We start from the raw sequence: 22826 nt of genomic DNA on the forward strand, positions 1-22826 counted from the left end.
AAAAACACAAAACAAAAAAAATCATCCAAGTGTGCTCACTTTTGGCTTGTATCAGTCTTTGGACTAGTTATTAGATAGGACTGGGCTTCCAACCATGTTAGTATGACTCCAAAGTCACTTTACGATAGTGATGGGAGCTGCCTTTATTTTAGAAAGACCTCGCCAAGTGTGGAATTCAACTTCATCTAGCATTACTATTAAAAGACACTAAGAATAAGTGAGAAGTCTTCAGATATTTTTAGATCTCATTCCATATCTTGCACTGCTCATCAAGAACAGTCAACTTTCATTTAAAAAAGAACAAACTTCTATTCACTACATCCGGTCCTTTCACAATCAAATTTGTGTTCTTAATGAGATCGCTCATTTGAAACCGACTCTCTGTAATGAGGTGGACTGTTTTCATTAAGGTAGCTGTCAGGCAGCAGATGTGAGCACAACCAGAGAAATCCTCACTCCTCAGCGGGCTCCCTGGCACCAAACATAGATGTTGCAGGCAAGGACCACAACTCTCCAAGAAACGGGAAGCTCACGATGGAGCAGAGAGCGGCATGGTTAACTTGCAGCAACAGATGGCAGCCCTTTCGCCCAGCTTAGCCATAAGTCAGAGGAAAGGCATTTTATTTCTCCTTTTGTTGAAGGGTCTTTATTTTTAACACACGCTCCCTCTTAAGTATCAAATCTAATATTGTCAAATGACCTCCTGGTTTATCCAAAAGTCTGTCTACAGAAGGAATCACAAACCTGCAGAACCACAGATGGTTGGAAGGGACCTCTGGAGATCATCTAGTCCGATCCCCCTGCTGAAGCAGGTTTCCTACAGTCAGTTGCATAGGAAAGAGTTCGTGGGAGATGGCGGGGCAGGGGTCATTGAATATTTCCAGAAGGGGTCTCCACAATCTCTGTATAGTTTTTTTTCCAGTGCTCTGTCACTCTCAAGTAAAAAAGTTCTTACTCGTGCTCAGATGGAACTCCCCATGTTCCCAGTTTGTGACCACTACCCCTTCTCCCGTCACTGTCCAACAACAAAAAGAGTGTGATCCCATCCACTTGACTCTGGCCCTTCAGATATCTTACATGTTGATAAGATCTGTTCTCAGTCTCCTCCCAGGAAGGTGATATGAAAAATTTTCTTCCCCTTCCCCTCCATCGAAAGCTAGGTAAGCTTTAGCTCAGTAAGGGCTCACATGGGAAACAGAAGCTGCCATACGAGATCAAGAGTCAGACCCTGTCTAGCAATGGCCAGTGCTAGATGTCTCCATAGGAAGCACAGAATTCCCCTAATTTAGCACAGAGCTATATTTGTTCCATAATCTGAGGCAGTTAAGAAATCCCTGAAGTTTGGGGCTTTATACTCTTGCTATTTAATCCTTAATTGTGTAATACCTAGGCTTTTCCAGTTACTTAAGGGAACAGCCTCTTGCTGGGTAGCAGTCACAGCAGTATGATTATTTTACAGCTCAAAAAGGGATCTCTTCTTGCAGATCTCAAATTTGGTGATACTGCCCCAGAGACCAACTAGGAGGGGGAGACCAACTATTATTACTAACAGAGATTAGTTCTGATCCCATGAGCTCAAGAAAGAAACTTGTCTGATTGCAGTGAAATATTCTCAGGCTTCTTATTTTTTCAGCTTTTTTAAAAAAAAAAATTATACGGATGTACACAAACACATTGATGCATAGATATCCTTTTCCTCATTGTAAATCACTTCTTAAAGCACATAAACTTCCTCATAAGGCTAACACAAACCTCTTACACCAGCAAAGGGATCAGTGCCTGGTAGCCACCTACAATCCATTGTGCTCTGTCTGACAAACAGAATGAGAATTAGTCAAAACAGCCTGCTAGAGTACCGGGTTGAGAATAGAAAAAACCCGCTGTGCCATACTCACACTAACACACGCTTGAAGAAAACAACTGTCTCAAAGAGGCCTCTATTGCAAGCTATCAGAACCCCAATTGCCTGCAGAAGGATGTTTCTAGGCCAACCTGCATGCTCACACTCCTTGATGGATGCTGAAATGCTGTAATGTGATGAAAACTACAGCAATAATAGCAGAAGGACACAAGCCCAGGCTGCAGCAAATGAGAACAAACCCAAATACAGCAGCCATGAAAGCAAAAACAAAGGAAGAAAAATCGCTTACCTTTAGAAAGCCTCTGGTAGGCAGGGATCTCCAGCAAGATACCCATACCTCCACTACCAGCCCATACATAAAGTCTGGAAAGGGATGGATGCTGACTCCAGCCCTTGAGGTCACTCAAGTGCATTGTATGCACCTGAGGGTTGGCCCTGCCTTCTCACCAGGTGCTTAATCACTGGTTCAGGCCATGAATTAGCATTTCTGCTCTAGATATAAAATAGAATAAATATTGTATCTCGGAAAGCTTTCCTAACCAACCTGTGAGGCAACACAAAGTGTGATGTTACTGGGTTGTGAGATCTCTCCAATTTCTGTACTACAGGTTTCAGAGACTAACTGGGGAAATGGATTAGGAAAATGAAGGAAAAGAAAAGGGGAATTTGTAGGACTGAGGGATAACAGATTTCCTGTTTCAGTTTGACTCTTCAGAAGTCGTCTTGTATTTCTACAAACAAAGTATGAGCTAAATCTTAAGTTGCTGAAGATATGCTTGTGATCTGTGATGGAGAGCCTATCTGCTGCTTCAGTGGTTTTATTTAGGGTAACGCTATGAGGACCACATTCTTGCCTCAGTGCCGTTTGTATATGAAGAGGATTATAATTTCCATTTTACAGTGTCCTATCTGTGCCCTTTCAAACTACATCAACGCACAATAGGGTTTTTCAATCCATGCACATTTACACAGTGCACATGAAAATAAATGTCAGCTCTCACAAGATTTTATTGAACACACTCCAGTTACTGCTTGGCCACAAAAGCAAATGTCTGCAGTGAGTCCTCACTGTGGACTATCACTCTGCTGGAGTGCTGTGAGAGCACGGTAACAGATTTAAAAAATAATTTACGCCACATGCTAACTTGTGGTACACATATGACTCCAATTATACGAAGCAACATCTGTGGCCCATACGGGCAGAAAGAAAAGCAGAAGTGCAGTTCTGTGGCAGAAAGGGAAGTAAAAGTATTTGGTAGCACAGTGCCATGGAAGCATCCCACTACAGCTGGGTGTTGGTGCCAGTCAGCACTTTCTGTCCATGGGCATCTGGGAAAGAGGAACAGGTAACAGGGGAAAGTATTACAGTTCCACTGTGTTTAAGTAATTTTTGATGACTATTCACCTCAGAGTGATGTGGGTGAGAGCTGATCAGCTCCATTTTAAATGTCAGAGAAGAGGTTGGTTTCCATAGTACTCTGGATGGAGGGCAGAAAAGCTGTTATACAGAAATCTCAAGGACTTGGGTCCATACGCTCAAGATGAAATGATCACTACAATGGGATGAGCTGTGGCCACAGCAGCCTGCCCTCTGCTCACTTCACAAAATCTTCATTTCAAGTGAGGGTTCACACCTTTCCATGCTTTTGCAGAGGTATTTCAGCTTGCATGCTCAGTTTGGTGGATGGCACCAAAGCATGTATTTCCCAACACTGGTTGACCTATACTTCCACCCCTTGTGTGAACTACTGAGTAACAGCTATCACGAAGGACACAGATTTATGATCTCTGAAACCAATAAATTAGGCTAGCATGCAGAGTTGATTGTTTACAATTGAACAAATAAAAAATCAGGGATTCCCTCCATAGCTGGCTGGAAATAAAATAATTGCGTGTACAGCTCCTGCTGGGAGTGAAACAGATTCTGGGGGGAAGAATTAGATATTTAAAGGAGAGAGATTTGGAGGTGAGTTGAGTATCAGGGAAAGCCTTCTGATTTTCATTATTTTTTCCCTTCCTTTTTTTCAATACTGTTTACAACCTTCTTTAAAACACAGTCAAAAGTAATAGGAATACAATCAATATTAAATATGAACACAGACTCTTCTTCTGTAGCTGCAATTAGCTATTTTCAAAGAGCAAGACGTGAATAATGTATGCAAAAGTGCAAGGGGGGTAAGTTACTTATTTCTTCCTTAAGCAGATTATTTTAACATGGCTGAAAGACTACCAAGCTAAAGAATAGTGTTCAATATCACACAGTGTATAAACAGATGTGGCTTAGCACATTATAAAAGCCATTAAAGGGCTGAGCCAAAAAATATATCTAGCTATGGGGAGGACAAAGAGACAAAGTACCGTGTAATGATTGCTTAGTTTTCCATTTGTCATTCAGCTTTTGTTCATGAGTCCATTCAGCAGACTAAGATCTCACCTTCCTTTTCATTAAGTTTTTACTAAATTGCTTCAAATGGTCTCTTGATCCTCATGGAAACCCTCTTTATGTCAAGGCTGCCAGATCACTCAAGATACATTGAGTCCTGGAATATAAATCAGCCACGTGTGCATATAGAGGTCAGCAAGCAGAAAAGGGATCATTTAGTTGCTGGCTCTGGGTGGCCCATGGCATAGTGTGCTCTGGTGGCTCTGTCCTCATCACTTCATGGATGAGCCATGCCCATGAATAGTAAAATACAAATTCATCTTCCTTACAACAGGAGAGGAGGTTTTGCAAAGCACGTGGTCAGATACCTGTCCTTCTGTGGAGCTGATTTGTCACTCTGTTCTCTCCCTCACGGAATGGGTCTTTACTAGGACATTACCTCACACTTTCTCTGCTGCACTGGATTCATGCTGGTTTCCTTTCTGTGCTTCTGGCTTAGATTCAGCATCCTCCAGCCTGAGAGATTGCTGCAGAATGCAATCCTTCATTAGGAAAGCAAAAGTCTGAGCTGGTTTTGTGTAGAGTTGTCATCTTTGCTCAAGTTTATCTCCAGGTCATCAAATAACTTCAACATAGCTGGCTTTGCATAAGCATAGTATCACAGGTTTGTTTACTACATTTTCTTCCACACCCTCTTCCTCTCCATTAATGCACTCAAATAAATGCACAAAGCAAGTAAATTTTACCTCATGCTCTCCTTCCTGTGGACTGTCACATACATTTCATAGACTCTTCCTTGGGGAACAGCCCCTGCTGGGATCAGCAAACTCACTCCTGCAGAATAGAAGAGACAAAAAAAGATAAAATGGAAAAAAAAAAAAGAAAAAAAAAGTCAGGTGAACCTTTGAAGAGGAGCAACAGGAGAAGCAGTAGGTGACATCGGCAATGCTAGATTTTCACCCAGCCTCACAAGAGGGCTCTAAATGAGTTTAGCAACTCTGGAGATAAAGCATTTACTGCAGCCCCAGCATCTCTTGTGCCTCAGGATGAAATGCTGCAGCAGAGAAGAGGATTTTCTTTCCTTCTCTTTTATTTTATTTAAAGAGCAAACAGATGGTTACACTGCTTCTTACCTTGTAAAATAATGGAAAGGGAACAACTCTGAGTAAATTTTCCAACAGCTGTAACAGGATATATCTCCCTAGGCAATTCCTATTTAATTAAGAGCAAGAAAGGAAGGCAGTGGAGTACTATCCCAGGAAGCAACTAGAACTAGTTGTTTCTTGAAAGATGGGCTCTGATACTGGCATCATATTTGTTAATGCACTCAGCTTCTAATTAGACTACCAGGGAGACAAAATGGGGCTTCTTGGTATTTTGAATGTGCCTGCTTCTGTGGAATGGCTCAAAATTTGGATATCCAACCTTGAAAAATGTGTGCAACTACACTCTGTGCCCCTTTAGGGCTGATCAATTGCAAAATTCTGTTCTTACATTGCAAGGAACTCCCCAGGAATCAGAAGTCATGTCCTTGCATGGCAAACATAGCTCAGGAACTCTCTGGCACGCTGCTGGACACGGCTCTGCCAGCTGTCTATGCAGATGCGAGCTAGTGGGGCATTCTGGCAGGGGTTTGAATTCAGCTATGATACGTAGCTCAATATAAACCTATAGGTAGATTATTTCCTTATATGCATACTCACAATAGAGTTATTATAAAATCTTTTATGGCCCTCTCTCTTCTCTTCAGTGTATATTGTTTGGTTACACTGGAAACCTCCCATGTACTAGAGTTGTACTGGGAGTCAGTCCCACAACTGGCTTTGCATGGGAGGGATTAGCTGCGAAAGTGTTTTCTATTAAGGTTTTCTAACTTGTTTCTCTACAGGACTGTTACAACATCCCTGTGCATGTTCTCAGATGTAGAGACAGGTGTACGGTACATGAAGGACTTTGATCATCTTGCTAGGAGGATATACATAAATTCATCTAGAAGCAGCACAGAGGCTTATGCAGGAGTGGTAGACAGATTGATATATCTTCCAAAACTTGTTTTAATAATTTTAAAGAGATTACAGTGATGAATAAGCATTTCTTTTTCTTTACAAATTGATATTAATATATGTGAATTAAATATGACAATAGACTTTGCTGAACCATTCACCACCACGGCATAAGAAACCTGAGTATTAATGCCTACTCTCAGCTGCAGCTTATAGAACTGTGAAATCTAGAATAGTATAGCATGAATTTTCAGTAGTGCTCAGCAGTCTGTACCAAGCGTCTTAAAGCAGTTCAGCTTTCAATTAGGCTCTGTGAAAAGAAGACGCTGCTCCTCAAAGAGGAACACTACTGCTTATGGCCCACTTTTGGCTGCATCCTGGCAGTACAGGTCTGCATCCTGGAAGGAACAAACTAATCCTATGCCAACCAGATGCTTTGCTTTCTCCATAACATCAATGAACAAAAAAGGATCCAGTAAAGAGACAAGGTTAAGAAGCTTTTTCTTGGTCTGGGCACTGTGCTGTAAAACGACCAAGAACTGAACAGAAGATACAAAGTTGGAAGCTGTGAGACTTTGAGCTATATGGTCTCACATGGGAGCATCTAGGTGTAAAACTTTGAAAACTTTAGTTCATTTATGAACTAAATAGAAGCATGGCTTTCCTCAAAAACATCTTAACATATAGGAAAAGACTGGCAGCACTTCAATGCCCTGTAACATTCTGTTAAAAAGGCAGCCAGGATTTTGGGAAAGTGAACCTTGAAATATTTTAGTTAATCTGATTGAGTAAAACACACCTGTTTGTTCTGACCAAAGAAAAGGCAAACTCCCTGGAGTGACCTTGTTTTTCTCTGGTATAGAAGAAAGCTAACCTCACTTAAACCCTTGAAATATGGCTAGCACTTACCTGAATTGGGAATTACTAGGTGGCCCCCTAAGGAGTTGAAGGTCCCAAATGCAGTGCAGGATGGGTCTGTTTGCCGTGCAAGGCTTTGGTTCTTCAAGTTCAATGTCTCATTCTCCAACAGAGACTGGGTAATCTGTGGGGACAGCTTGGAGGAGAAGTCAGAGAGTTCATCCTGGGGGGTGACTGCTCCAGAGGTATTATAAACTTTGATCTTCAGATTGGGCAGTGGGTCCAGGATCGGAGAATTGGTCATTGGAATTTTATCAGAGACATCATGCAAGGCATACACAGGACCCCTGTACATGGCTGCAGCAGAAGTGAGGTCTGGTGGCACTGCCAAGAGGTCTGCATTGGAAATGAGAAAGAAGAACCATATTGCTTATGATTACTTCTCTAATCTGACGACTTTCTTCTGCTTAATGATTTGGTTTTGCATTCTGTTCTGCTCATACCAAAGGCTAAGATATACAAGGTACTTGTAAACTGACCTTCATACCTTTTCCAGGTACCTGTATCTAGCAATGGCCCAGGGCTTGTGTTGTCTGAACTGCTCTGGAATCTAAATGTTATACAAAATTACAGCACATTTCTGCTCTAAGGATTTTTCACTGGCATTATTTTTCAGGCTGTGCTCAGACTTCAAGTGTGACATGCCTAGCCTCATGGCCAGGCGTTTTCCATGCTCAATAGATACAATAGAATTAATTAATACTCCTACCTTAAACACTAAGAGATTCATTAAGGAATTTCTCAAACTGGCATAAAAACAGAAATTCTGAATTAGCAGAAAGAACACAGCTATGAAGTCCTCGTGCCCACAACTCCCAGACAGTGTAAAAGTAGTACCTGCATCACACAGAAAACGACACTTCTGCTAACCTTCCTTATAACAGCTCTCTTGTAATCTCAACTCTTTATATTGATTTACTTTTCATAAACATGTACTGGAAGAAAAGAACTCTTCAGCTTAAACGTGGATCTTGAAAGAGCCAGCCTCAGCATATGACTGTTTGTTTTCTGGATGCCGAAGCATGGAAATTATCTATTATGTACTAGTGATAAAAATGTTAATTATTAAGTGATATTACACTACAACCTCTTCTACATTGTCCATTGAAGGTATAGTACTTCTTTAACTATGCACTATTTATGCATGTAAGATAGGGCACAGTAAAAGAGGCTATTAGTGAAGTAAAAGGGAAGAAGATGTGATGGAATTATTGTACTGTAATATTGCTCCTGTGATTAACCCTGCCTCTCTTGTTTCTGTCTTAGCTTTGCCTTTGATGTAAATTTGAGCAGGACCTGTATTTTTATAAATGTCTGTTTCACTCTCACATTCACATTCTCTCTTTAGATGTTAAATTCCTCTGCTGTATGTTCCTGAGCACATCTGAAAAAAGCTGCTGCGGGTTTTTAGTGCTTGACCATCAGAAACAAATGGATATAATCTTTCTCTCATTTATGAAGTGCCAACAGGCATCCCGCAGATATCATTCATACAGCCCTAGAGACCATATCCTTATAGTATCCCCCTGAATTGGTCAACATGGAATGAAGTGACAACTAACCTTGCCTTGCAGCCTTGATGTTAACAGGCTGAAATCCCCCATTTAGTGCCGACGAGTCGATAATATCTGACTCAAAGTCACGGTGGTTCTTGCGATAGACAAACAGGGCCACAACCACAGAAATAGCCAGGCACACGATCACAGCAATGACAATCCCCACGTAGAGAGCAACATCATCCGAGTCAGGTGCAGCTAGAGGAAGAGAGGAAAGAACCTTGAAGAAACGTGCTTCTCACAGGGTCTTTTGAGAAAATACATTCTTATTATTCCCGTTTCCTGCAGATATTTACTACCTTTTTATAGGTTAATTTAAAATCCATTTCTAAAGCTATATAACAGGTCTATGCCCTTTTTATGGGAAATGATCTCTGTTTTCTCTTTAACTCTTGTTCTATTTCTTTACCTATCTACTCGTTCATCTATCTAGCACCCAGTGAAGCACTAAACACATAACACAGTCTCATGAAACAAATTCACCCTATGAACTAAAACAGTATGTCTTTGAGATATAGCATCATAATATTAGTATTTAATTGTTTATCTATTAGTGAAGATCATGTTGTGTGTTTTTAAACTTCAGAAGCCCTATTTTTTAATTAAGAAAAAAAACCAAAACACAAAAAAGTCCAATTTCTACAGAATGCCTGTAGAACTTATTTTGTGATTTCTGACTGATAAGGTGTTGAGCCATTTTCTTTTGCCTTTAAAAAATGTCCAGGAAAGCAAAGAATCAACCACTGAATTCTCATTACTGGCACTAACACATACGTATTTGGATAAAAGCTAAAGCAGGCATGAGAAATAATGTGGTAATTTACTAAAAGGAACCCAGATTTATTACAGCTGTCTTGTGAGAAAATGGCTCTGATATTTCTACTAGCTGCTTATACCGTATCTTCAGCACTAATTCCAGGGTAATCTCCAGCATCATTATCAACTACACTTTTTTCCAAAAGGCCTGAATACATGATCAAAATTTGATGTGTTTCTACATAGTGAAAAATCTCAGTAGCAGAGACAATGCAAAAAAGAAAATGAAAAATCAAATCAGACCTTTTTAGCAGCCATTTTTGTTAATTTAAAACATGTGAAATCACTTTTATTTCATGTTTTGCTCCCCACCTTTTAGTCATTTAAGCTAAGCTGCCCTCCAGCACAGAGGTGAGAGTTGGCAGATGTTGAAAAGGACTGATCAAAGTCCATCAGCCTCTGGCTATGAAACTTTCAACGTGCCAGCCTCAAAACAGCAGGACTTACATCCCCAGCGGTTCAGGAAGCAGATCTCTGAGTTACAGCTCAATGCAAAGTTATCCCTCCATCACATTTCTTCCAATTGCTAAGGAAACACTAACAAGAGAGAGGGTTCATTCTCTCCATTTTCTACCTTTGATGCAGCTTCTTCTCCCATTTTCCCTAGGTAGAAGGGCTGTGATCAGCCTGTGTCAGCCCACTGATAGGGAAGCCGCTGTCAAGCAGGCAGCTTCATTTGCCCAATCCATCTTTGCCTAGGCACGCAGATCTGGCACAACACTAAAGCTTGACCCCAGGAACAGCATTGCATTAGTGTCCAGGAACGTAAAATGAAACATTAAACTTACAAGAAAATCCATATTCATTCTGGGTTCTCTGTTCAGTTGAAATAGGATAAATGAAACCTTAAAAAGAAAGAAATTAAACAAAAATGGGAACAAAATCAAATTAATGAGGAGAACAAAAAAGGGAAGCATGAAAAATGGTTTAATTAAAAAAAAAAAGGAAAAGAAATTGATGGCACTTTAGAATTCCGATACAGCACAGAATTATGATTTTGCATCCTATGTCTCCTCCAGAGTCTTACTAAGAATTACTAAGTAGGCAGATTGAATTTCTAAGCCAAAATCGGTCTCGAGTCACTAACTTTGGAGTGCTTAAAGTCTTTCTTTTATAGAGCATAAACTCTAATGGATCTAATTTATTTCAGACATCAAGGGTCATTAGCATATGGAAAGTCTTTTTTCCCTATCCCTGCCATATGCTTTAATTCCCAGGACATGTTCGGTGAGGCTCTAAACAGTTTTTTTATTTAATTATAGTAGCTTGCTGTTGATCTAATAGAGCTAAAGGAGACCTGTCGTCACAAGTCAGAGGTTAAATACCCATTTGCTGAGCAGAGTCCATGCAGAAAGCCCTTTTTCTGGATTTCCATGGAATTATTTTATCCTCTCTTTAATACGCGTTCAATAGGAATTCCTCAGGGAGCAAAGAATTTGTCAGCAAACAGGAAACTGAGTGCCTTCCCTTCAAAATTATTAAAAAATCAATAAGGCCTCTGGGGTCATAGCATTATTTATTTGAAATCTTTGCAAGCCCTGTATATCGACAAAATGATAACACAATTTACAGTTATATTTCAGAGTGGCTAAATAAGAAACATCGTTTCTTTAGTCTCTTCTTTCTACAGCTTGTACAGCGAAGCACGCTGAGGATGTTTGGCTTTACAGGAGATCAGTGGAGTTGCTGAGTATCTCTCAGCCCCCCTCCATTTACGTGGGGAGCAAGGGAAAGGCTCTGAGTCGCATCCTCTTGGAGAGGGAAATGACAAAGCAAGGGTAAGTCACTGCCATGGATTTAGGAATTAGGGTGGGTGCCAGGGAAAGGGTTCCCCTCTTCCTCCTTTTGAAGGGAATCCCACAGTTCTCTCCATCTCCCCCATGCCTTGGGGCATACTGCGAGGAGCTCGCACAACACTGGGCTCCTGCATATGAAACAAAACTGGACTCCTGGTGTGCACCTAATGGACAGGACCACACTATAGGCAGATCAGAATAATCTCCAGCTCCCAGAAATGTTGAGATCGGTGCTCAGCATCTGTTGAACTTTGCGTATCTCATCCTGCTTTGCTGCGCCGCTTGCTAATGAAGATACAGTCTGTCCCAATTGCAGATACAGACATACCTCCCCACAAAGTTTTCAGACATTAACTATCACATAAATGCTACCTCAATGAAATGCCAGAGCAAGAAGAACTGCTTTCTGACGATGATGTTTTTTTCTGAGGCATGATGGGATAGACTATACTGCCTGTAATATCTACTTAAAACTTTATCTCACCGCAATGATTCCAGCCTTACAATTGCTTTCAGAAATACTATGTTCTCACACTCATTTATTTTGTCTGTTGAGGCAAGCTCACTTACGTGTACTCTCAGCATGCACACTAAATCTTTTGTAATAACTGCTTCCCACTTTTACCAGTGTGCTTGTGGCATCAGCCGTAAAAAGGCAGGCAACTTCTGAGGGCTTGAGTGGGTGCTCAGCAAGTTGGAGCATGAATTTACTGTGAGCTGGTTACTCCCCAATTATTCCCCAGGTGAATGGTGAGGTGTATATTTAGTCCACCTAAATTCCAGCTGTTTCAGCTATAACCTTATGGCCAATATTTCCTATGGCATGATGTCCCTGGAGAGCAGGGGCAGCCAGAAGAAATGCAAGGTACAAAAACAAGGCTGAATTTAGGCTGGCTGCTTCTCCAAATGCCTCATACTCAAACCTGCTGAGAGATCCCTGTATTTCCTGTGTCCCATTGTGTATTTTTGGGAGAGCTGGCATAGGGTAACATACCTGAACCAGATCTGCATCACCTAAACTTGTGCAGAGCTTGCACTCCTTCATGCAGAGCCAGAAAGGCCATTCCCCTTTCTTTCAGTTGTTTTTCAGCTGGCAGGTGTGGCATTTGAGGCTGCATGTCATTCCTGCCACACAGGAAGTGATTTGATATATGCCAGTCAGGGCACAAAAAATGGCACCGCCTGAATTAGCTGTGAGTTTACTGACAGCCTTTTCTATTCCCAACAAAGTAGAAATCCAAGTTCAAGTATTCTCAGTAAAGTAACCAACTGTTGTCTCAAAATACACTAAAAGAAGCAGCAATCTCTTCATAGACCCTATTTGTTGCAAATACTTATTTCCTCTGACAATTTTGCATAGATTCCCATACTGATAACTGCAAAGAACAGCCTTGTAGCTGCCAAAGATTGATACTAACTCCTTTACCAGAAACGCTTTCTGTCTGTATTCAAAGCACACCTATTACAAAGAGGAAGAAAAGACAAGGAAAATTTTTGCTTTCATTACTCTTACAAACTGACATATTTTACAAATGGCATTTGATTTTACCCTCCCGTCTGTACCACTACTGAGTGGCAACTTTCTGAGCAAACCTTTGCAGCTGGAAAAACGTGTTCTGAATAGGAGAAAGAAGGGGACGAAGTGGAAGGGCCAAAGCCATGAGATGGCATGCTGAGCTTTTAGTTGTGGGCATACCAATTTTTTACCAAGAGCCGAGTCATGTCTGAGCATGCTGGCCATGGATAGATAAATAGCCATCCATGCTGGAGACTGCAAAGTCCTTGTCAAGGAGACAGCATTGCACAAGCTGGGCAGTGGTGTCCATAAGACCTCCCCTGACTGAAGCAAGAGGACTCCTCACCTCAGGTTGGTTATTAAGCATCCCAGCCAAGCTGGGCCATGCCATCAGTCCGCTGAACAGCACATCAAATGCCAGCTCCATTTGTGCTTGCAAATTAAGGACAATTGTAGGAGATGACTCAAACACGGTTACTATAGGCACCCTTTGCCATTTGGGCAGGAGCTTCTAGAATAAAACAATTTTTAGGCGCTCCTTTGTCATGAAAGAGTGTTCCAAGAGGGAGTGGGCCTTGCCATGGCAATGGAAGGCTTGAGGCTGCACACAGCAATGCTAGCTGCACAGAAGGCTGGTCTATGGCCATGCTCCCAGCACCACAGCACAGGTGCTGGTTTAGAAAGTGGGCTTTCATACCAGTTGCTTTGACTACACCTTCGAACCATAAGAAAGGATGTTTTCATCGGATAATGATGCAAACCTGCTGGGATTAGCACCTATAATAATAAAGAATGACTCCCCTCTTCTCTTCAAAGTAACTGCAGTGAATAGACATCTTTTTCATTTAATTTTTTTTTTTTTCCTCCCCTGTATCAACAGCATTGCCTGGCAAAAACCTCAGGACTTCTACCAGGATCGTCACATTTTTTAACGAGGGTAAATGTAGAAAGGTGCTGTTGGCTTTGACTCTAGGAAGGCTGCCGAGGCTGCTGACTCACACACGGAGCAGCTGGCTTCACAGTGAGCTACTTGCTTTGAGAAAAATAATTTAAGCTTTTTCCTACAGCTTGTTGGGAAATGTACATTTCAAAGCAGCTTTTGATTTTTTGTTGTGTAACTTACTGCTGGATGAGTCAAATAGTAATAAACATACTTTACACTTGCATAGTCCCTTCTGTTTGAGGATCTCAGTCACTTACCAACAGTGGCTATTTATTTCCCTCATTTTACAAGTACTGCACTCTATGTCATACCTGGAGAATCAGTGGGAGGCTTGGGCTATGCACAGAAATTGCACCAATGTAATTGCATATTAAATGTATTTATGAAAAAGTCTTTAATTAATTTGATGTTTCTCCATGGATTCTACTTTATATTCCATTTTAAGCTTGTAAATACTTTTTTTTTTGTTCCCTGTAAAAGTGCTTCCATTAAGTGTTAAAGGTGGACTTTTTTAACTCAAGTAATTACATAGACACAAATGCTTTGTACAAATGCAGCTATGTCATTATAAAGATGCGTTCCCTAGGCATTGGCTATTTGCTTTCCATAAAGAATACCTACAGCAATTTAAACACTTTTATACCAATATAATATGCTGAAAGGAGGAATATGTCAAAGGTCAGAGAACTGGAAAGAAAAACCAGTCTAACACTGATACACAGAAAAGACTTCAGCAGGCTTTTTATCAATTTAGCTTAACTCAATTTCTGTACCAGTTACATTTACACTGCTTTGGGAAATTGAGTCCATTTAACTAAATAGATTTTGAAGCTCATTTAATTAGTCTGGTGCTGTTTGCAAACACAAATGATCCCTAACCATTGGGAGCCCAGCCGGAGCGTTCTGGTCCCACATGCCTTGCTCCAACCTTCTGGAAATCCATTTGTGCCAACAACCACAGGAGACTCAAAGGCACGTCATTGGGGTTGAACAGTCTTTAGAATATCTGAATGTGTGGAATCAACTGGCTTAGGTGGTTAGCTGTGACATAGCAGAACATCTCTTTTTACAGCAAGAATTCAGCTGCTGCAATTTGCCTCAGGAAAATTCCCTCTGCCAAGGGATGGGGTAGGAATGAAGAACCTCAGACCTATGACAGATAATAATTGTACAGAGATTATGGTGCTGACTCCTCTGAGTCAGAAATTGAAACAGATTGTCATCAAAAAGCCACCAAAACAACTTTTTAAAACTATTTCCAACTCCACTCTCCAGGGATGAATATACCTCTCAAAATATTTATGAGCATATATATACATGCATACTACACAAAGTAGGAATTCAGTATCATGACCACAGGCATCCTGAAATCCTGTGTCTGATTTTACCTGGAAAGCCCTTAGCCAGGGAACTAGCATATTTTAAAGACAACTTTGTTCCTTGTGGTGTACAGTAGGTTACAGCTTCACACAGAGAAAATTTTGTAACTGCCTTCTCTTTCTGGTCCCTAATAGATTTTACCAGCTTTCTAGTCATACTGAAATTGTATTATTGTTTCATTTTTTAGCAGATAATGAAAATGTTTTATTCTGTTACTTGCAGAAAATAAAATATCAACATAAGAAAGAAAGGGGGAAAAAAAGCCTTTTCCATTTGTATTTTCTCCAGCTGCCTGCGTCACTACTTTCTCTTCCCTGCAGGTAACTACATAAGATGGTGGAGCAGCTGAAGGTGATATTTCTGGGCACATTGATACTTATCCAGTTTGGGTCATATTTATAAAAACATTTACAATTATCCTACAAAGAAACTGCTTTATGCCATTAGCTGCTGAGGTCACAGCTAATGGTACATGTTTTGAGACTGTATCAAGGTTAGTGAGATTTTGAGACATGCACACACATTTAATAAAGTGAAGACTGCATAAAGTACATCAAAACTGCTCGTTTCTTTAATGCATAATATTTTAATCTGGCATCACTTGCTTCTAATCTATAAATGCTCTTTCTCCTCTGCACAGTGCTTTTAAAAGGAGCTAGGGTCATGTAATTATGTGGTCCTTTTGAAAGCCTAGCCACATTGATGTGTCCCCATATCATCCTGTTGCAATGAACATGACAGATTGAGCATAATATACAGTAATAGCCCATTTTCCCCTTTTGGTTCCAAAGTCAATGCCCTTTAAATTGCATGTAAGAAAAGAAGAGGACACTCATTCAACTGCTATCTTTCTTTCTCTACTTTGATGGTTTTATCCAGTGTAGTGACAGTGAAGTTGTAGTAACCTCTTGGTGGCAACAGGCTCTGAACTACAGAGCTGTGAAAGATGAATAGAGACTAATTTTCAAATGTAGAGGCCTAAAATTTGAAGGAAGCAGTTCTTAGACAATTTAAAGTAGGCAGGTGGTGCATAGTGACATGAGAGTTTACAAGAACAGCTCTGTTCCCAACTGTATGTATGTATGTACATATGCTAGATGAGTTCTAATATTTAATAAATCAAGGCCAGCAAGCTAGCCATTTTTTTCCATGCCAGTCCCAAATAACATCTGATTAGTTCTGTTCTTAATTCTGAAGATGAGATCTTTCAGTGGTAGTTCAGTATCTTCCTCTTTCTCTGGCTCCAGATGCTCAGAATTGCTTGCTGAGTTTCTTTGCTGTTTTTAGATCAAATTCTTTATGACAAGCAGAATGTGAAAATGATCAAAGCTTTCCAGTGATTATGTTATCTCAGACACAACTACATAGGTCTCCATATACTCCCTATCATGGAAAAGCAGTCACTTTCACAAGGAGAAGGAAATTAGGAGACTTAAGTTGACTTATAGGAGTTTTGAATTTCTCCCTCCAGTGTCCATAGGTCATGGCTGCACAAGCTGATGGTAGTTCTTTCTCTGTGTGGGAGCAAAGTTAAGGATACAAATATAACCTTGAAGTAAATCCCATATTCCTACCATTTAGGACTAAACCTCCATGCTTACTTAACATGTTTCTAATACAGATTTAATAGAGAAGAAATGACAACAATAATGCTTGTATTGCAGCTGGTGTTAATTGTTTCTCTCCCCTACTATTTTGCAGAAATTCCAGCACATAAACAAGGAAATGTCATCTCTAATTTATGGTGGATAAAAAAGGTGGTGGTGGGGGGGCAAGCACATAATAACATCCCCAGAACTGCAAAAACATTTCAGGCAGAATGTGTCTGGCTTCTTATATTTGCTTTTCTAGAGAAAGACCTTCAAGTCTGCAGTAAGTATGCTGAAGGTCAGATATGATATCAGGCATCCTGGAGATAATGCACAGTAATTTATTTTCCTGCTAAAGGACTAATTATTGGCAAGTTCATGGTGGGCTAATAAACAAGAAGATCAAGGTTTTGTGACTGATTATTTACTTGGGTATTATCTCAGATCTTTCCTGAGTGTATAGGTTAAATGGGGAGCCTCTCTCATTTCTGTCCTTGAACATGAGCGTATGATATTCTATAATTAAGGTTGAAACTGTATTTTCATTTTAAATTAGATTCCTGACTTTTGCTAACGCTGTTAGAAAGGTCTTGCCTTAGTTTAAACATGCATATCATCTACATGGGATGGAAGAAGATGGAGGAGTATGATAACCTGTTGCTACAATTTGGATGTGGATTAGAAGAGGCAATTTTGACATCATGCAATCTTTTAAAGTTAAGGACTTCGACCTTTTAGCTAAATCTTATGCCTGTCTTTAATATCTTAGAAGCACAGAATCTTAATGCTGGGTTTCTTATGGATGTTTGACAGCAAAAGTAAACACACGTCTAGAACTGCAATTTGCTAGTTTGTGTATTTGCAAATTCTACATTTGCAGTGCCTGAATATATTTCCTGGGGTTTGCTTTGTTTTGTAGCTGGCCTAGAGCAAATGAGTTACAGGGAGAGTTGAAACAAGGACAGGATCTGGCACTGAAGAGGGAATGCATGGCAAGCAGCTTGGTGAAAGAAAACACAGTTAGAATGCATCCAGAAGAAGAGGCAGAAACTGTTGGAAAAAAGGCTTGTGGAAAGCAGGAGTTACCTGAATGGATGTTCAGTGATGTACCAAAATCCTTGGCAGGTATATAAGCTCACAAGTAAGGTAATGTATTCTCTGGCTTATTTTTCAAAACAGTCTAGAGATCTTAGCGTATTCACCTTTCATTAAAATTAATGGGGAGAGGACTTTTTCAGAAGTGACTGGGGTGGGAAAAAGCAGTTTCAGTGTCCCAGGCTCTGCTTGTGGATCTGCACTTCTGTTATATACTCAGAGCTTTCATCTGCTTTGAGTAGGAGCTTTGTTAGGCACGAACTCTCACTAAGCAGTTGCAGAGGACCCACCAGAGTGGGTCGGTCTTCAGCTGGGGATTTCTCATGTTACTACAATAAAAATAAATAAGAGTCATAACTCTGAGATGTGTACATAAACTCCCTTAGCTGCTACATCATTACATAATAGTGGGGTTAAAAATAAAATATCACAACTCTTTATTCATATCAAATAACAATAGTGTAGAAAACTTCCTCTAGGAACAGATGAGATGCGCTCTTAAAATGAATAAAACTCCTTCTCAAAGGCTCAATGCAACTGGCCATGTGGATATATCATTACAGTGACAGACTGAACATATTATAAGTTCCCTCTTGACCCACATGCTCTTAATAAAAGGTTTTATTTCATTCCTCTGCACACATAGGCTTCTGTTGCAATCTCCCTCGAGAGAGCTTTGCTTACCTCCCGGAGCCTGAAAAACGTTCCCCTGCTCTTTGCACACTAATCTGCTCTGGAAGACCAGAAGTCCTCATCAAAATTCTCTGCTCTGTAATTTGTTGCTGAATGCTGGCTTTCAAAACAAGCCAAAAAGTGAAACAAATGCTTATCCCATCAGAAAGTTCTGGCATGTTATATTAAACAAACAAGGCATATGCAGTACATATATGTTCTAGGAAGAAAGAGTTCTCAGTATCGGGAACCTTGCTTTCTACTTCAGATCTGTATACAAATAGCACAGGGCTGGAAAAGGGCAGTAGTTAACCACTTAGTGAACCAGCTGGACAGACTCCATCTCCTTCACGTCCTTAGGTCACTGTGCCTGTAAGAGGCAACTTTATGAACTTAACTCTGACTTTCATACAAGGATTTCAAAGAATTTGGCAACATGTTGATTCACTCTCAACTAGCAGGGGGCCTTTTTTAACAAGAAATTGAATTACAATTCTGGTAATAACATCTTCTCTATTGCAAAACTTCCTATTTCTCAAGTTGTGAATCCAACTAGGTTTCTGTGCACATAAGTTATATGGTTCTCTTATAGCGTAAGAATGACCAGGGAGCTGGCCCAGTGATGCCTTTAGTGGCAGGTGAGGATTTTTTAAATCTTTTCCACCATTCTTTAAGTGATAGCAGCCTGCCTCAGTCTTTTCCTGCTAATTTATTTAAAGGAATAAAGGAAAAGTCCACACTGAATCTGGTTATGCTTGACCCAAGGAAATTTCCTTTTGGCTCTATGAAATGATGGGTTTATAATCCATACTGTAACAGCATAAAGTGAACAATTTTTACTAAACAGAGCAATGGTACTATTTATAGAACTAGATAATCTACAGTCCTCAAGTGACATGTACTTCAGTATGACCTTGCTGCTGTAAGACAGCTAAACCTATGATTTGAAGAAAAATTAAAAGCACAGCTTAGCCAGCCTTTATGTAAAGCTATAGTGGCCTGTTTAAGCTAAGAGTGAGCTGAGGAAGGGACACTGATTATCTTCTCCTCAGTATGCTGGTGCCAACTTGCTCATCATGAGCATGATCTCAGAATTTCAGATTTCAGAAAATACATGCTTTACCAGCGTGGACAGGCACCCACACTCATGTCTACAGACTTTCTGAGCTTATTTATTGAAGTTAGAGATAAAAGAGACCTGAACACTGCCACCTGGGATCGTCAGCAGACAGGACATAGATGAATTACTTTGAGCATGGACATGTTCAAGATTCTTCACCAAGAGAGGGTGGTTGAGTATGGAACATGGCATCAAATAATAGCCAGAGATCAAGGAGCATCTGGACAACACTCTCAGATGTATGGTCTGATTTTTGGGTGGTGCTGTGTGGAGCTGGACTCAATGATCCTTCTGAGTCCTTTCCAGCTTGGGTCATTCTATGATACTATGATACAGCAGCTAATATTTTTGACCTCAGATGTGAAAAAGAGAGAAGACAGCTGCACATCACCACTCATGCAGCGAGCCTCCAACCAAGACAGTTAACTCACTTTGCTGGGTATCCACCTTTTCCTGGCCACTAGCAGCAGTTTATGCAGAATGCAGAGCCAAATTTGGGCCACCAGACACTTTTCAGTATCACACAAGTACCTTGCACCACTGGGCACAGCAAAACACTTCACACTGTACTTTGCCCTAAAGGTGCTTGTGATCCCATCATCTCATTTGTGCTGAAGTGTGAGGCGATGGTGCAGTGTTGTGCTTGCCTGGTGTCAGCACAGAACACCCACAAAAGTCATTAAGTGGGATGAGGGGAGGGCTAATTGCAGCATTTCAGCTTATAGCAATCCCCTGTGAGATGCAGTGTGTGCCTTTAAAAGCGTTCCTATTGCACCAAAGTATTTACTGCAGTTCTTGTAGTTCAAATGGGAAATAATGCAACTATAGAGGCAGTAACGCAAATAGTGTGGGTGGTAGCCAGACAATTCTTCTTACCCCTACACTATATTTTGTTCCAGAAGATCATATTAATGCTGTTATGGAAATTACAAAATTGTTTTAACGGGACCTGCTAAGCAATATTGTGTATGGGGAAACTTAAAATAGTAATGACCACCCTGAATTGTCACTACAGCTACTCTTCTTCAGTTCAGCCTCTCTGCAGGCTTTCTAGCTTAATGACTGTTCATGCTTTCATGTTAACAGAAAAATACTAACTACTGAATAAGAGAGTGTATGTGTATACTAGCAAGATCATTAATCTGAAGAAATGTGACAGCAGAGTTGCACAAGAAATGCCACAGTTAGCGGTAAGCACAAACTGCAGCTTTGGGTGCAAAATACTGTAATTACAAGGGATGGAGAGAGCTCCACAGTTTTTATCCCCACAGAAATCAATATCAGTGCAGACTGCTGCTCTTTGCTGGAGCAGGGGCAGTCTGATGAAAAGAGCTTATTGATTTATCCAGCTGATGCTACTGTAGTGAATAATAGACTGAAAGAGAAAGAGCTTGCAAATTAGACTCATTCAACTCAGCGTTTTACAGGATACCTTTTATACACATAAACATATAGAGATATATGTTTACAAGTGAGTTTTTGTCAAAGCAACAGCCTCATGGTAAGTTGGGCCCATCCAGTAACTCTTTGATCCCAGCTGCTCACACAGTGCAATCACTGAGGTTTGCCTCTGAGCAGGAAGCACCAGAGCACCCAGAGACAGGATCTGGCCATAGCCAGGCAAGCAGCCAGCCAACGCAGCCGCCTGGAAGGCTGAACACAGAGGGCAAGTGGTTGTGGCACTAAGTGGCACCCACCAGCATGACAGCTTTGAGGTCTCTGGTGGGTCCAGATGTTCCCAGGCAGGGGACATGCCAGCTTCAGGCCAGCCCTCACCAGCCCTCACCATGTGCAGTATTTTAGGAATGAAGAGGTCCATGTTCCTTCCTTGCTTATGGGCAGATCTGCTATGGATCTAGACTCACATCAGTGAAAATATAAAGGAGGCAACACTGCCATAAAGTGCAGCAAATCAATCTTCCCAGAGGTGATGGATCTGGAAGCAGCACTGTAGGTTTTACAGGTGTATGAAGCCCCAGGAGTATAAAGACACCACTAAAACACTGCCATTAAATTCCAGCACTGAAGGATGATCATGGCCCCTGGAGCCAAGTGGGTCAATATGTGACTGAATATTTTTCATTACCATTTTTTATATACATATATATGAAGCAGAGCAAGATTCACAATAACCTCACATTCTCTCCCACTGAGGGCTTCTGCTTTATACTCAGCATCCACTTTCACAAATAAAATGCAATATACCATCAACAGAATAAATGAGATCCCTATAGGGCTTTTATTCTGCTGTACTATTATATCTATTCTTCTACCAGATTTCTGCTTAAATGGCTCTCTTTATGCACATACACAAAGATGACATGCACCTGTCTAAATATAAACTGATAGTAAAGAGCTCTTCTGTAGAGGGGATGTATCCTTTCTTCCTACACAGGAAGTAGACCTATTAGTTTAGTGGTGTTACTTATGTGGCATTGGGGCTATTTCAGTCACTAGTCATCTATCAGAGAGAATAAAAATTCCTGACTCTTTTTTCATTAGAAAACTCTAAGCATATTATGATCTGGACACGTTGATACTGGATGGTCACTGCCTCAGCTTTTTGGGCAACGAAGAGCTGAGGCTCAACAGAGAAGAAGGAAGAAGTGTCTCGTACTCTTCAGGAGAGAGGTTATTGTACTCAGGTTATTCTACCAAAATGCAAAGAGAAGTTTCAACATACCAGCAGAATGGAGAAGACTTCATTTTTAAGAATGGATGAGAAAGACATAGAAGACATTGCTTGTAAAAAAGTCAGAATCACAGCACAAGCCTACTCTCGCTTTCACCTCAGTCTTATTAGTCCCTAAGACAGGACCACGGCATGGACAGACACAGACTGAACAGATCTCAGTACTAGAGCAGACCTTCATGACACTACTGCGTAAGTTATATGAAGGTTGTATAGGTAACAGCTGTCAGGAGATATATGATGACAAGATCTTTAGCAGGGTTTTCTATGACTTCATCTTTCCTGGACCCCAGAGCTGATGCAGCAGCACTTACCCTGCATGCAGAGCCCGTCGGTGCAGTTCTTGGACTGTAGCACCAATCCATCGCAGTCCTTGCCTCCATTCTTTGGGGCTGGGGCTGTGCACTCCCTCCGGCGCCAGTGGGTACACTCTGTGCCACAAGTGGACCACTTGCTCCAGGATGTCCATTTGCCATCAACTGAGAC

At 40.8% G+C, this 22826-nt stretch overlaps 1 protein-coding gene across 1 annotated transcript in view; it reads right to left on the reverse strand.

The window, feature by feature from the left end:
* UNC5C (unc-5 netrin receptor C) overlaps positions 1-22826 on the reverse strand; it is a 132947-nt gene that overhangs the window by 18136 nt on the left and 91985 nt on the right. The window contains exons 7-11 of the mRNA XM_031553273.1: positions 22655-22819; positions 10326-10382; positions 8728-8919; positions 7157-7501; positions 4991-5078 (exon numbers count right to left, since the gene is read on the reverse strand). Of these exons, the coding sequence (XP_031409133.1) occupies positions 4991-5078; positions 7157-7501; positions 8728-8919; positions 10326-10382; positions 22655-22819 (847 nt within the window). The remainder of the gene's footprint in view (positions 1-4990; positions 5079-7156; positions 7502-8727; positions 8920-10325; positions 10383-22654; positions 22820-22826) is intronic.

The sequence above is a fragment of the Meleagris gallopavo genome, chromosome 4, assembly GCF_000146605.3.
Source record: "Meleagris gallopavo isolate NT-WF06-2002-E0010 breed Aviagen turkey brand Nicholas breeding stock chromosome 4, Turkey_5.1, whole genome shotgun sequence".
Lineage (NCBI taxonomy): Eukaryota > Metazoa > Chordata > Aves > Galliformes > Phasianidae > Meleagris > Meleagris gallopavo.